The 12,921-nt window shown below is 29.8% G+C and overlaps 2 protein-coding genes across 2 annotated transcripts in view; both read left to right on the forward strand.

Annotated features, from left to right (window-relative positions):
- The window catches only part of LOC119670980 (rho guanine nucleotide exchange factor 10-like), a 391,460-nt gene that overhangs the window by 80,508 nt on the left and 298,031 nt on the right, over positions 1-12,921 (forward strand). The window lies entirely within an intron of this gene.
- On the forward strand, positions 7,198-12,406 carry LOC119670981 (dipeptidyl aminopeptidase-like protein 6; the record flags this gene model as incomplete). The annotated part of the gene is given in 10 exon segments (XM_038081454.1): positions 7,198-7,312; positions 7,437-7,535; positions 7,754-7,848; positions 7,924-8,009; positions 8,096-8,604; positions 8,800-8,950; positions 10,033-11,172; positions 11,234-11,428; positions 11,530-11,690; positions 11,758-12,406. Coding segments are annotated over 10 exon segments (2,898 nt in total), but the record flags the coding sequence as incomplete, so codon positions are not given.

Below are 12,921 nucleotides of genomic sequence, written 5' to 3' on the forward strand. Positions count from 1 at the left end.
TCCACAGATAAAATAGAGTAAAGGTGCTGATTCACCAACTCAGACATCTGAATATCAATGTTCTGTAACCTGTGAATATCTGAGCTTAAATTTATTTAAACCAAAGAACTTAACTTATTACTTATTATTTATTTATAAACATTATTTTATTTAAAGCAAATTATCTCTGCTTAAATCCATCTCATAAACGTAATATCAAATGGATTGAATTAATAATATTGGTTTTATAGTTAAGGAACACTGTTTTGATAAAAATACTTGGCTATAATCCCATGGATTATTAGAAGGAGTGATTATTCTATTTAAACCTCTATTTAAATACACAATTTTCAAATAATAGTGCAACATCCTTCCAACATACATAAATATTTGGAAGGAACAAATATATAATGTATCGTAGTAAAAGTAAATAGATTAGGGATTAGTGTTGGGGTATTCATCTCTTCTTCCTCTTCCTCTTTGACGATATATTTTATAGATATATACAATATATAATGTATAGTTCTAATATATTTCTGTAATTATGTTTTAGTTCTAATTTTAAGCAGACATTTTTTTCAATAAAACTTTAAAAACACTAGAAAAACTCATCAACTACGGAAAAATAAATAATAGAACAAATAATAAAAGTTTTTAAATAAATAATGTATTTTTATAAAAATTTTATAAATTATACTACTCTGTACTTATGCATAAATAAAAGTCTATTATATTATACTTATAATAAAATGCAATTATATTAAAATGCTACTAAATTTAATTTTAAAAAATTGTATGAACTATTTAAAAAGTTTAGACAAAAAAATATTTTTTAGTATGATCCGCCTTTAGATTCCCTAATATCCCATTAAGTATTTCTGAATAGGTTCTCCATATCTAATTTATTATATAGAAATTTACTCGTAAATTGTGGTACTACTGTAGATCATCGCAAAACGAATATTACTGTCAGTTATTTGTCCGATTGAATGCAAAAAATATCACAGATAAAAAATTTAATAAAATTACTGTTTATATATAATCTACATACTGAAAGCCATTACCATTTAAAAATATATTTTTTTTGTATATAAAAAAAAATGTAAATGCATGAAAAATAAAATAAAACAGAAAAGGCATCAATTAAAGATAATTGCTTTAAGGATATTCCGAAAAAACCAAACATAAACAATATATGTTTTAAAAACTAATTTATTTCAGTTGTTTTTAATAAAAACCTTTTTTGTTTTTATTTGTAAGTTTATTTTTTTTTTTGATATTATAAAATATTTTTAACTTTGCTATTTTGGTGGCTATAACAAAAAACTTTAAAAAGTATATTATTACTTTGCGTTTTATAAAAAATGTTGTTATGTTTAAACTTAATATATACACAAAATATTAAAATTGTTGGGTAATAAAAATGTTGGTACAAAGTAATTCAAAAACAATGGAAATCTTCTCGTTCGTTAAAAAATTTCTTTATTATTATAAAAATTTTATAGTTTAAAAGTTTTACTGAGACTGCACCCGTACCACAATGTCTTATTAAAAATCAGTACGAATATTTTTATCATCTCCACCCATTGTAAGAAGCCAAGTTGATTTAATGGTTGTTGAAATGTTGAATCTTTATGACTGTCTTTGACTCCTTTAGCTTTTTTCTATAGTAGGTGTCACGATGTATGACTTTATGCCACTAACAACACTTTTTTGGAGTGATATGTAAAAGCACTTATAAGTCGAAGAACGTTTCTGCTTACCCAGTGTTTCTGAAAATAAGGTACTTCACGCTATCGTCGCTTTTTTTTTTCCCTTCGTAAGATTACAGAATATCTTAAATTCACTTAATTGATATTCGACTATTTTTTTGACAAGACCGTCGGCCTTTTCATTGCCTTGTCTTTCACATAGCGAAGTGACACGGTTCATGGATTTATTTTATGATACATTGGAGAGCAATATGCAGTCGTACAATATATTTGAATAAATTCTAATAGAGTTTAATGATAATGCTTTTAAAATTAAGATAACTCTCTTCATCTAAGTTTATGCTTTTTCGTAAGATTATAAAGTCTCTCAGTCCACTTAATTGACATTGGTCCTTTTGTTTTATAAAATAATTCACGATTTGGTTGCGTTCGTGTGCTTCATTTTAGGAAACACAGTGATCCTCTTTTCTAGTACTTTGTGAGCGACATACATTTGTGCAATACGAGTATACTAGAGATAATTCTAACAGATTTTAAAGGATAAAGTTTGCGATTTTGTTGCCCTGGTGTCCTTGATTGGAGGGGAGACAGTGATCCTCTTTTCTAGTACTTTGTGAGCGACATACATTTGTGGAATACGAGTATACTAGAGATAATTCTAACAGATTTTAAAGATACAAGTTTACGATTTTGTTGTCTTTGTGTCCTTGATTTGAGAGAACACAGTGATCCTATTTTCTAGTACTTTATGAGCGACAGACATTTGTGGAATACGGTTATTCTAGAGAGAATTCTAACAGATTTTAAAGATTAAAGTTTGCGATTTCATTGCCCTGGTGTCCTTGATTTGAGGGGAGACAGTGATCCTCTTTTATAGCACTTTTTGAGCGACAGACATTTGTGCAATACGGTTATACTAGAGAAAATTCTAACAGATTTTAAAGATACAAGTTGTGTCCTTAAATTAAGGGAACACAATGATCCTCTTTTTTAGCAGTTTGTAAGTGACTGACATTTGTGCAATACGAGTACACTATAGAGAATTCTAACAGATTTTAAAGATACAACTAAACAACCTTTGCTTGTCACTTTATTTCTACTTATTCTTTATTGGAAAATATATAAGAAATGTTTTAATATTATATATATAATATATAATATAAATATTAATAAATATATTTTATTAATATAATAATATTAATATAAAATTTTTAAAAAATTATTTCTATAAAGCGATCATACATTAAAGCAGTCTCTTTTTGCTATTATTTACTATATGATAAGTAGTATTAATAATAATAGTTTAATGTTAATTTTTTTTTTCAAAGAAATAAAAAGATAAATAGTAAACAAATTTGTATTTATTAAGTAAATATTTTTTTCACATATTTGTCTGAATACTTTGGCCCATCACCTTTTTGAAGATTCTTTTTTTAATACAAACTTCTGTACGTATTAATTTGCTCATTTTGTATTTAAATCAATTAGAAAGAAAAAAATTACTTAAACAATTCTAAATTTTTATTACCAAAATTCCAACTGTTTTAAAATAATAATACTGAGCGATTTTAATTGTTTTAAATAAAAAGCTGCTTGCCTTAATTGCCACTTAAAATACTTTGAATATTTATTTTGTAAAATTACGATTTGTTTTAAATTAAAACAATAATGAAAGTCTTAAGAAATTTCTTTTGAGAATCATTCATTTAAATTTAGGTCTTTTCGGACACGTGCTCCACAATGCAAAAGTGGAATATTTTGCGAGGGTCACGGCTTGTCTTGGTGAATTGTAAACAAAAACAAAAACAAAAACAAAAAAAACAAAAGATTCCTTCATAATGCCCGGCTTCCATCGGATTTTCAGAATTTTTATTGAAAGCATAACATTGAAATGAATCAATCATTCTTTTATTCTAAAGTACGTACAATGCAAAGCATATTAAGTACGAATATAAAAAAAATTCGCATAAACAACCTCAATGTTTATATTTTTTTAATATGTACCGAACCAAAATAAAACCGAATGTTTAAGAAAACAGAAACCTATACTAATTTGGGACGCCGAGCAGCTCATAAAGTTTTTGCCTTGATGAAAGGCACAAAAATTCGACGAAATTCAGCAGATTTTTGGCACAGCCAAATGATGAATTGGATGCTGGAGAACGCAATAAAAGTGACGTTGAAATTGCTATTAAAACATATTTGCACACATAGAATAAAACAACACAAAAAACATAGAAAACAATGAAAGCAATGAAAGCAAATAAAAAACAATTTATAAACAATAAAAAAGTGTCTATATAAATACAAATGTAAATGTTCGCTTTTGTTTCAGATACTTTTTGCGCGTGAAGAAATTGCTTTGTGGTTTGTCGTAAGTTTCTTCGAGTGGTTTTTACCAAATTCCAATGACCTTGTGTGGGCTAGGCCAAGTCTTATTTGGCAAAAGAAAACTATATGTTTCATGTCAGCTATACTTTTTAGTCATTTTCATTTGCCTATATTTATATAAATTTTCCCAAAATTTTTAAATATTATTTTAAATGTAAATTAATCCAATAGTATAAATTTAATATAAAAATAAATTCATATTAAAATAATATTGTTTGATTAAAAGATATTTGATGGCATTAATTAGTATTTAATGTTTTCGACAATAGTATTATAAACTTAGTATTAAAAAAAATCTAAATATAAAAGGATTTTAATAAATTGCAAGCCACATAGAGTATCAAGTGCATTGGTTTTAAATGGGATTATTCAAATAACACCTATTATATTTAATTATGTCATTTATGTTTGCTAGTAAATACATTTTTTTCTTTAATCATCTGAAAAAATAATATAATTTAAACAAACTACGAATACCATTTAAATCAAGCTCAAAATTAATAACTTATCGAATATATTTGTCGGTTCATTTGTCTTTATGCTCTAATTTTAAATACTAGTATATAACAAATAAATATCAAAATGAAAATTATCAAATACATTTATGTAAAACTTAAACAATAATAACAATATCACTGTAATATAATAAAACAATGAGCAAGTCAAGCGGGGTTGCAGGTAAACGCCTATGACACGGAGATCTTATCTCTTACAATAAAGTATAAGGTCTTCGCGTGAAATCTACCGAGACTAATGTGCACTGAACTGACTCTTTTAGACTTCCATGAAAATAATATTGCAGAACAAATTGCTATAAAAAAGCTCGGTAAGGCATTATACACATATAAAAAGGTAGAAGGTGTCATTTGTGGTCTATATCCTATACGAATGCATTGATGGCATACATCAAACAGTCAGATTAAACTTACCTCAAAATACTTTGGTGTGGTGAACCAGTGTAAGGAAAACAACAAACCTCAAGGTAACGGAAGGAATTTAACGTTTCGTTGAGTTATACAAAAAGGGAGTGTACTCCAATAGCTGCACTGGAAATAATAGTCAATATAACGGTCCTTAACCTTAATGTGAAATATTTAACAGTAAAACTACGGGAAGCCTTAGAATGATAGGTCATTTCTCAAACAGAACCTTTGAACATTATTCGATATGTAGTTGCGTTTCGTATAACATAGCTTCATTTTGTATGGAAGAATATGGAAGACGTGTAGACATAAAACCTGGTAACGTAAGTCTTGTTACTATCTACTGGGATGACTTACATATAATCAGCAGAATGGAGGCTGGAATGTGCTTTACTGAATTTAGGTAAACTCTTTTCTTCGTTTGATGTAGACATGGCTTTTGCTGCTGATTCAGTTCTTGCACTTCACCATTGCTCACACTTTCACATTTTTATCTATTTCATTGTATAGATTTTTAAAAAATTTCTACACTTCTACACTTCAATTTCTACACTCACTATCTACTACGTTCGGTATATAAAGAAGTTGTCCTATACTACTCCCTATAGGTTTTGTTAAGCATTATTTGTTTCAAGCTTAGATTCTTTCTTTAAATTTTTTTATGAGTTTTCTCTAGTTTTTATTTCACATTTTTTATTAAAAGAAGAAGATATATAAATAATAATAATAAAGTTTTAGATGTAATGTTGAGCCTTTACCGAGCTAGTGCATCTGGGCACTTTTACTCTTTGATAGCTGGGGAGTTTCAAGCGGAGTCTCACCCATCTCACTGATTGACAGGTACAATAAGTTAGATCCCAAAAAATTTTACTTTGATCAAAACGTTTGAATTATTTTAAACGATTCTTGCTTCCCATGGTTCAATATAAATATTGTAATACAACGTCATTTCTTGTTCAAAAACCTCACTATTTTACTAAAATATTTTTATCTGTGCTGCCGTATTTTTTTGTTTAAAACATTTCTTATATTATTACACTTAAGACAAACATTAGATCTTCACATATACTAAGTCAAGAATGAGCGAAATTAAATTAGTTTTTACTGCCGTAGTCTGTGTACTTTTCAAATTGATTTATTTCTAGAATAAAACAATTTCATGCTTTCAAAAACAAATGCGTTATTTTCTTATGAATTTTTTTATTAAAATTTCATATTAAAAATAATTTAACTACAATCGGAAATAAAATAAAAACAAGCGAATGCCTAAAGTCTTCTTAAGCCATGTAGGCGTAGAGGCGAATTAGGTTTCCAAATTTGCACAAATTAACAAAGAAAAGCAAAGAGAGTGGCAGCACAGCGTGAGGAATGAAGTATGCAGAGCAACAAGTGGTTGCCAGGACTTTAAGGGAGAAAGCACATACCCATATGAAGAAATTATTAAATTTCACTGTTGAATTATTAAAGCAAAATGCTTATTTAATAGCTGAATTAATATAAACATATGAGAAGAGGGCCAAGTATTGCTGTATATGCACAATGTACGTATATGTTATTATGTTAGTACGTATAAATGAGATTCAAGCTTTACATTAATGCTTTAATAAATAATAATTTTTTTAAGGTAAAACTTTTGTCAGTGTTATTATTATTATTATGTTGAGGCTAGTTGAGTTTCTCTCTCTATTAACTGCGAGGTTTCTTCATAACCCCTCTCTACGTCTTGACTAAATTATTACTTATCACTTCCTCAGACTAAGCAATAACTGACCTCAGATCAGCATACCTCCCTGAGGAGGCTGTAACTATTCTGTTTCGATAACTCGGTGTTGATAAGCCTGACTTTCTTTCTCGCAGACCCTCTATCTTACTCATTTCTGAACAAATTTTTTAAAAAATATTTTCGTTAGGAGTGATTTATCTATATTATATATTTTATATTAAAATCTATACCTCTGTGTATAGAAATAAAAGGAGTAGTAATAAACGACACTGGGTGATTAAAGACGACTTAAGTCGTCTGTATGATTAATTCGACAATGGAATAATTATTTATTTATGTTGATTTTTCTCCTTATATGCTGTAAAAATTCGTAATAATAATTTTGTATTTTATTATAGCTTTTATTCTTAATTCGAGATCAAATAATAAAAACATTTCAATAATTTCTATTTTCATTTTATCTTTTAAGGAACTCGTTGCCATATCACCAGAGCGACGAAATTGGCGAGGCATATTCATAGCTTTACTAGTAATAGCAGCAGTTTTTAGTCTCATCATATTTTCTATTTTTCTATTGACACCAGGTGAGTCCAACCGAATTAACATAATGAATTATATTAGGCTAATTAAATGAGTAATACAAAAAAAACAAAAAAAGACAAAGTAAGGAATAATATTAATTTAATTCGTTCTATTGTTAATGTTTAGAGGATGAAGGCTTACACTTACGTGGCAGACATTTAATACTAAATGATATATTGGGCAAGAGCTTACGTTGGAAGCCATTCAACGGCACTTGGAACAATGGTAGGTATAAATTGTAACATAAAATTGTTGCAAAAAATCAGAACCAAGAAAGTGGCAAGCAGACACACAAAACACCATTAATTCATTAATAATATTTTCGTCTCCTAGCAAATCACATTACTCACTTGCCTGGTGGCACAGTTGCATTTGCATTAAGATTAATTAATTCATTTATCTAACTCATGTGTATTTTCTTATTATTATTGTACAAAACACAGATGTTGAACTCATATATCGTGATCCGAGTGGAGGCCTTTCCATACTAAATCTAGACAATTACACAACAAGAGTGCTAATGACCAATTCAACATTTGTAAGTATTTGAGTTCTACCAAAAGTAAATATAACTACAACAACAATAACACAAACAATTTTTAATCATTCACAGCGTCAGTTAAATGCCGAAACATTTTTAGTCTCACCAGATCAGAAATATGTGCTGTTACAATCTGACAGCAATGTTGAAGGTTCAAGGTATATGCTTATATTTAATCTGAAGTGCTGCGTAAAGTAAAGTAATTAAATTGTTTTAACCTTCTTCCTCCATAAAACTACTTTAGAAATCATGTTTACGAAGTACAAACTGCAAATACATTTCCTTTGGGACCAACAGAAAATTCAGGTGATGCACCACGCTTGCAATATGTGATATGGGCACCCACTAGCTCACATATTGTGAATGCAGCTACAGTTGCATTAGCTACAAGCAAACCTCAATCTACGCTTCCTAGCAGTATAACTGCACAAAAATTTACAACCACAACAACAGCAACAACAACAGAAACAGCAACAATAAAATCTAGCCTACTAGCAACAGATACTATGCCCACAATTTCTTCAGTCCCCGCCACGGGCAGTGGTGGCTTGCTGAACAGTTTGGCAACTGTAGCAGCAGCGATGACAGCAGAACACGAAGCCAGCAAATCTACACCTTTTAATTTTCCAACTCAGTCAAATGCTAACCATGCAGACGACTCGTTAAACCAAGCCATCGCCTTTGTGTACGAAAATGATATTTACTACAAGCCCAAGGTTCAAGGCGAGCTGGTGTGTCGCATTACCACAACAGGTGTGTTCCAGCACTACAAAATGTTTAATTTTCCCCTATTTTGTCCTCACCAAAAATTTTTTTAAATGCCTTTTGTGCTTTTATATTCCTCATCCCCTCAAATCCTGCTGTAGTCAACTTAATGTTTAATTTAATAATAAATTTATGAATTAAATGGTTTTTATATTTCACTACTGCTGCTGTACTAATCAACAGGTCAGTCTGATGTAGTGTACAATGGCATTCCGGATTGGACTTACGAGCATGTACCTGAACTCAGCGCTCAGCATAGTAATATAGTATTTTCGCCAGATGGCTTGTTTATGGCGTTCCTAACATTTAACGACAGTGCCGTTGATGAGTACAAGTAAGTTCAGTTCTGAAGTTATTTTACGATGTGTTAAAGAAAATTATAGTTTTTCGGTGTTCTTGGTGAAAGTGTGCGACAGTTGTTGGTAGATGACTAGGGTTAATGGAAGTTGAAATATAATTAATTGGTTGAAATTACACAGAGGTGTCGATGTGGGAAACTATAAGACTTCTTGTTGAATTTTTTTTTGAGAAATTATAAAACAAACCTAGATGAAGATAACCTTTTTTATAAAGTTATAAATTTTGAAATATTGAAATGATTTGCCTTCAAGACAAATAAGTAAAAGTTTTAGGTATTAATTATTCGTAATTACTTTTTATACAGAAAATCAGTGAAATATTATTATGACGAATAAAAATAAAATTACTTTATTTAAAATAATCAAATTTTTGTGATATCACACTATACTTTGCATGCAGCTCCTTATAAATTTATATACGACATATTCCCTAAGAACGTAACGTTAGAAGATGTTTTCCTGATTTCAGTGTCAAAGACAGGAAAAAGCATTTTCAATACTTATTACTTATATTTATTATCTCTATCCGTAATAAATGTACAGTCAGAGAACACCAGATATATCCCAAACGACTCAACCAAACCACTTCAGTGAGTTACTATTAAATATACTTTTATTTAATGATGTATTAAATGTTTAAATAATTAAATGTTTTTATAATTCAAAACTGATATCCTTAGAAAATGTTCATCTATCTCTAATATGTAGGAAATGTCAATTTTTTTACAGATTTAACGTATATCACTACCTCATTATATTGAGAATATTTAATTTTATGAGAATGTCTCTTCTACCACGCACCATTTTTCGTTATCATATTTTGTAGTGAACTACTGTTCTAATCTGTTTAAGATTACGTATTACTGAATAAAATAATTATAATTAATTATTTTATAAATTATATGCAAAAAAAAAATCCAAAAAACGGAAACAATTTTTTAACTGTAGGGTAAGATCTCAGGAAACATTATATACACAAGTAAAAAACCGAATATTTTTTACACAGTTTTCATAACCTCAACCCATTATAAAACATATTCTTAAAACTTATTTGCAGATATACATGGATGGGTGAAGGAATCAAATATCCCACAATTCGAACTCAAAGATATCCAAAAGCTGGTGCCATAAATCCCAACATCACCGTCAATGTAGTTAACCTTTCCGTCCTTCATGACATCGTACTCATACCAATTAAACTGCCAGCTGATATGAACAATGGCAGCTACATCGGTAGTCTTGTTTGGGCTACAGCAATCGATCTTTCTCTTACCGTCACAAATCGAGAACAAACAAAAGCTAGCACAGTTTTTTGTAGAGCACCAAACTTTGATTGTCAAGTACTGCATACTGAAACAACAATCGATAATGGTTGGGTGCTACCAGCAGAGTTTCCTATATTCTCAATACACCTAATAGCGCAGGTACCTAATTTAAGATACAGCAATAATGTACAAAACAGTATGTATACACAACAAAATACGACTAATGGTCAAAGAACCTTTGAAATTATAAAAGGTGGATTTCTATTAAAACGTCTTCCGGTGCGTGATGGTGAACATGGTTACTATAGACATGTTGTCTTCATATCTTCACTTGATCGACGCACGGTACCACTAACAATGGGCCGTTTTGAAGTTACTGAAATTGTGGGCTGGGATGAAACTAATAAAATTGTTTATTTCATGGCTGCTCCTGAGAAGCGTCCTGCTGAAAGGCACCTCTACAAGATCAGCCTGAAACTGAACATTACTGAAACAAATCGCACCTACATAGCTTCCTCAACACCGACCTGCTTGACATGTGACAATACTGCTTCTACTTTTAAGTTAGTTAACACAGGTGGCGAACACCATAGCAACGATTCCGATGAAGAGGACGAGGATAACACTTTTAAAATACCTAAAAATTGTTTATATAATAAAATCTATTTTAGTAAGAAATTTTCTTATTATGTACAAGAGTGCCTGGGACCAGACTCGCCGAGTGTGTATTTAGTTGAAACTCATAGCAATACAAAGATTTTTGTGCTGGATTCCGGAGCGGATTTACGCCACCGCCTTGAGCAATTGGCTATACCACAGATAAAGACATTCAGCGTTGAAATACGACATGGATTCCATGCACAAGTAAGGCTCTTTTTACCACCTGGTATGCGTGAGGATGACGAAGTTGCTTTTCCACTTATTTTACATGTGTAAGTACAAATATATTAGAAACAAACTCAAAGGGAAGGTATTTATTCTCTTTATCCGTAGTGATGCTGCACCGGGTTCTCAATCTGTTACTGAAAAATTTGACGTTGACTGGAATTGGTATTTAAGTAGCCAACGTTCAATGATTGTAGCACAAATCGATGCGCGTGGCAGTGGATATCAGGGGGAACTATTGCGCACCCAAGTGCATGGAAAATTGGGCACAGTTGAGGTGGAGGACCAACTTGGCGTATTAACGTAAGTTACAATTAAAAACTAGATATTCTAATAAATATAAATAAAATATGTTAGAAATATGTAAATAAAAAAACTAATATTTTGACTGATGTTTGATGCAGATACCTGCGAGATAATTTAAAATTTGTGGATCCTTCACGTATATGTGCGTTTGGTTGGGGTTATGGTGGCTATGCTACAATTATGGCACTAATTGAGGACTCACAACAAGTGCTACAATGTGCTGTAGCAATCAATCCTTTAGTATCGTTCGGCTATCATTGTAAGTAGATATAGACAATATAGAAAGATGCAATATAGAAAAATTAAAATCACTTATCTTTTCGCAGATTCCTTCTTCACAGAGCGTTACATACCATTTAGAGGCGATTATTTGCGTGCACTACAGGAGGCTGATTTGACTATGAAAGCAGGCAATATCAAAGATCGCAATTTGATGCTTATGCATGGAACAGCAGATACTTTTGTTCACCAGGAACACACTTTAATGCTGGTGCGTTCATTGGTTGATCAACAAGTTAAATTTAGACATCAGATCTACCCTGACGACAACCATGCACTAACAAAATCGCTGAGCCATGTCTACAAGACTATGGAATGGTACTTCGATGAGTGTTTCGGACCCAATGACGACAATGACTGGGATCCGACGGGACTGTTCGTGTTCAAACAATAATTTTTAATTTTAAAGAAATTTGTACTAAGAGATAAATTTAAATCTAGCAAAATAGACAAATTTAGTTGAAATGTGCAAACTTATACTGAATGTGTATATAGCAGTTAATAGTTACTTGTTTTTATTTTGCTTGTATTATTAATTATTATGTATTATTATGTACCTCATAAATAAACAAACTTGTTTATTAAGTTTTTCACAGAATTAGTATCGCAGTTAGCAGTAGGCAAAAATTTATTAAATTTGTGCGACTGAAAAAATTAGACAAAATTAAATTTTACGAGAATAGTTAATCGTTTTAGTACCGAAAAGAGAGTTTTCTTAAGTTAAAAAATTAGTTGTAGACTCTAAATTTGAATTAAGTTGCTTACTTTAGGTTAATTAAACAAATTAATGATCTTTAATTGTTGTAATGTGTATTTCATTTATTAAATGGAATATTTATATATGTGATATAATGACTGAATGTTATAAATATTTTTTATATTAATTAAAATTACAATAGAATTATCAATTTCGAAAAATTATAAATGTTTTAATTGAATTAAATTAAATTAATTGAATTAATTAAATTAAATTAAATAAATGTTTATGTATAAATGTTTATAATAAAGAAAATGTAACGAAAATAATTTGAAAATATTTTTCATTAAGTGTTGAATTTAATTATATTAATTTATCGATGTGTTAAAGTTATGTAAATGTGTATGTAAATTTATGTAATACATATGTGATCATTGTATGAGTGTATAAATGTAAAACAAAAACTAAAAAACAAAAAAAAAACAACAAATTAAAAAAGAAACAAATGATTTGT

Source organism: Teleopsis dalmanni, chromosome 1, assembly GCF_002237135.1.
Source record: "Teleopsis dalmanni isolate 2A chromosome 1, ASM223713v2, whole genome shotgun sequence".
NCBI lineage: Eukaryota > Metazoa > Arthropoda > Insecta > Diptera > Diopsidae > Teleopsis > Teleopsis dalmanni.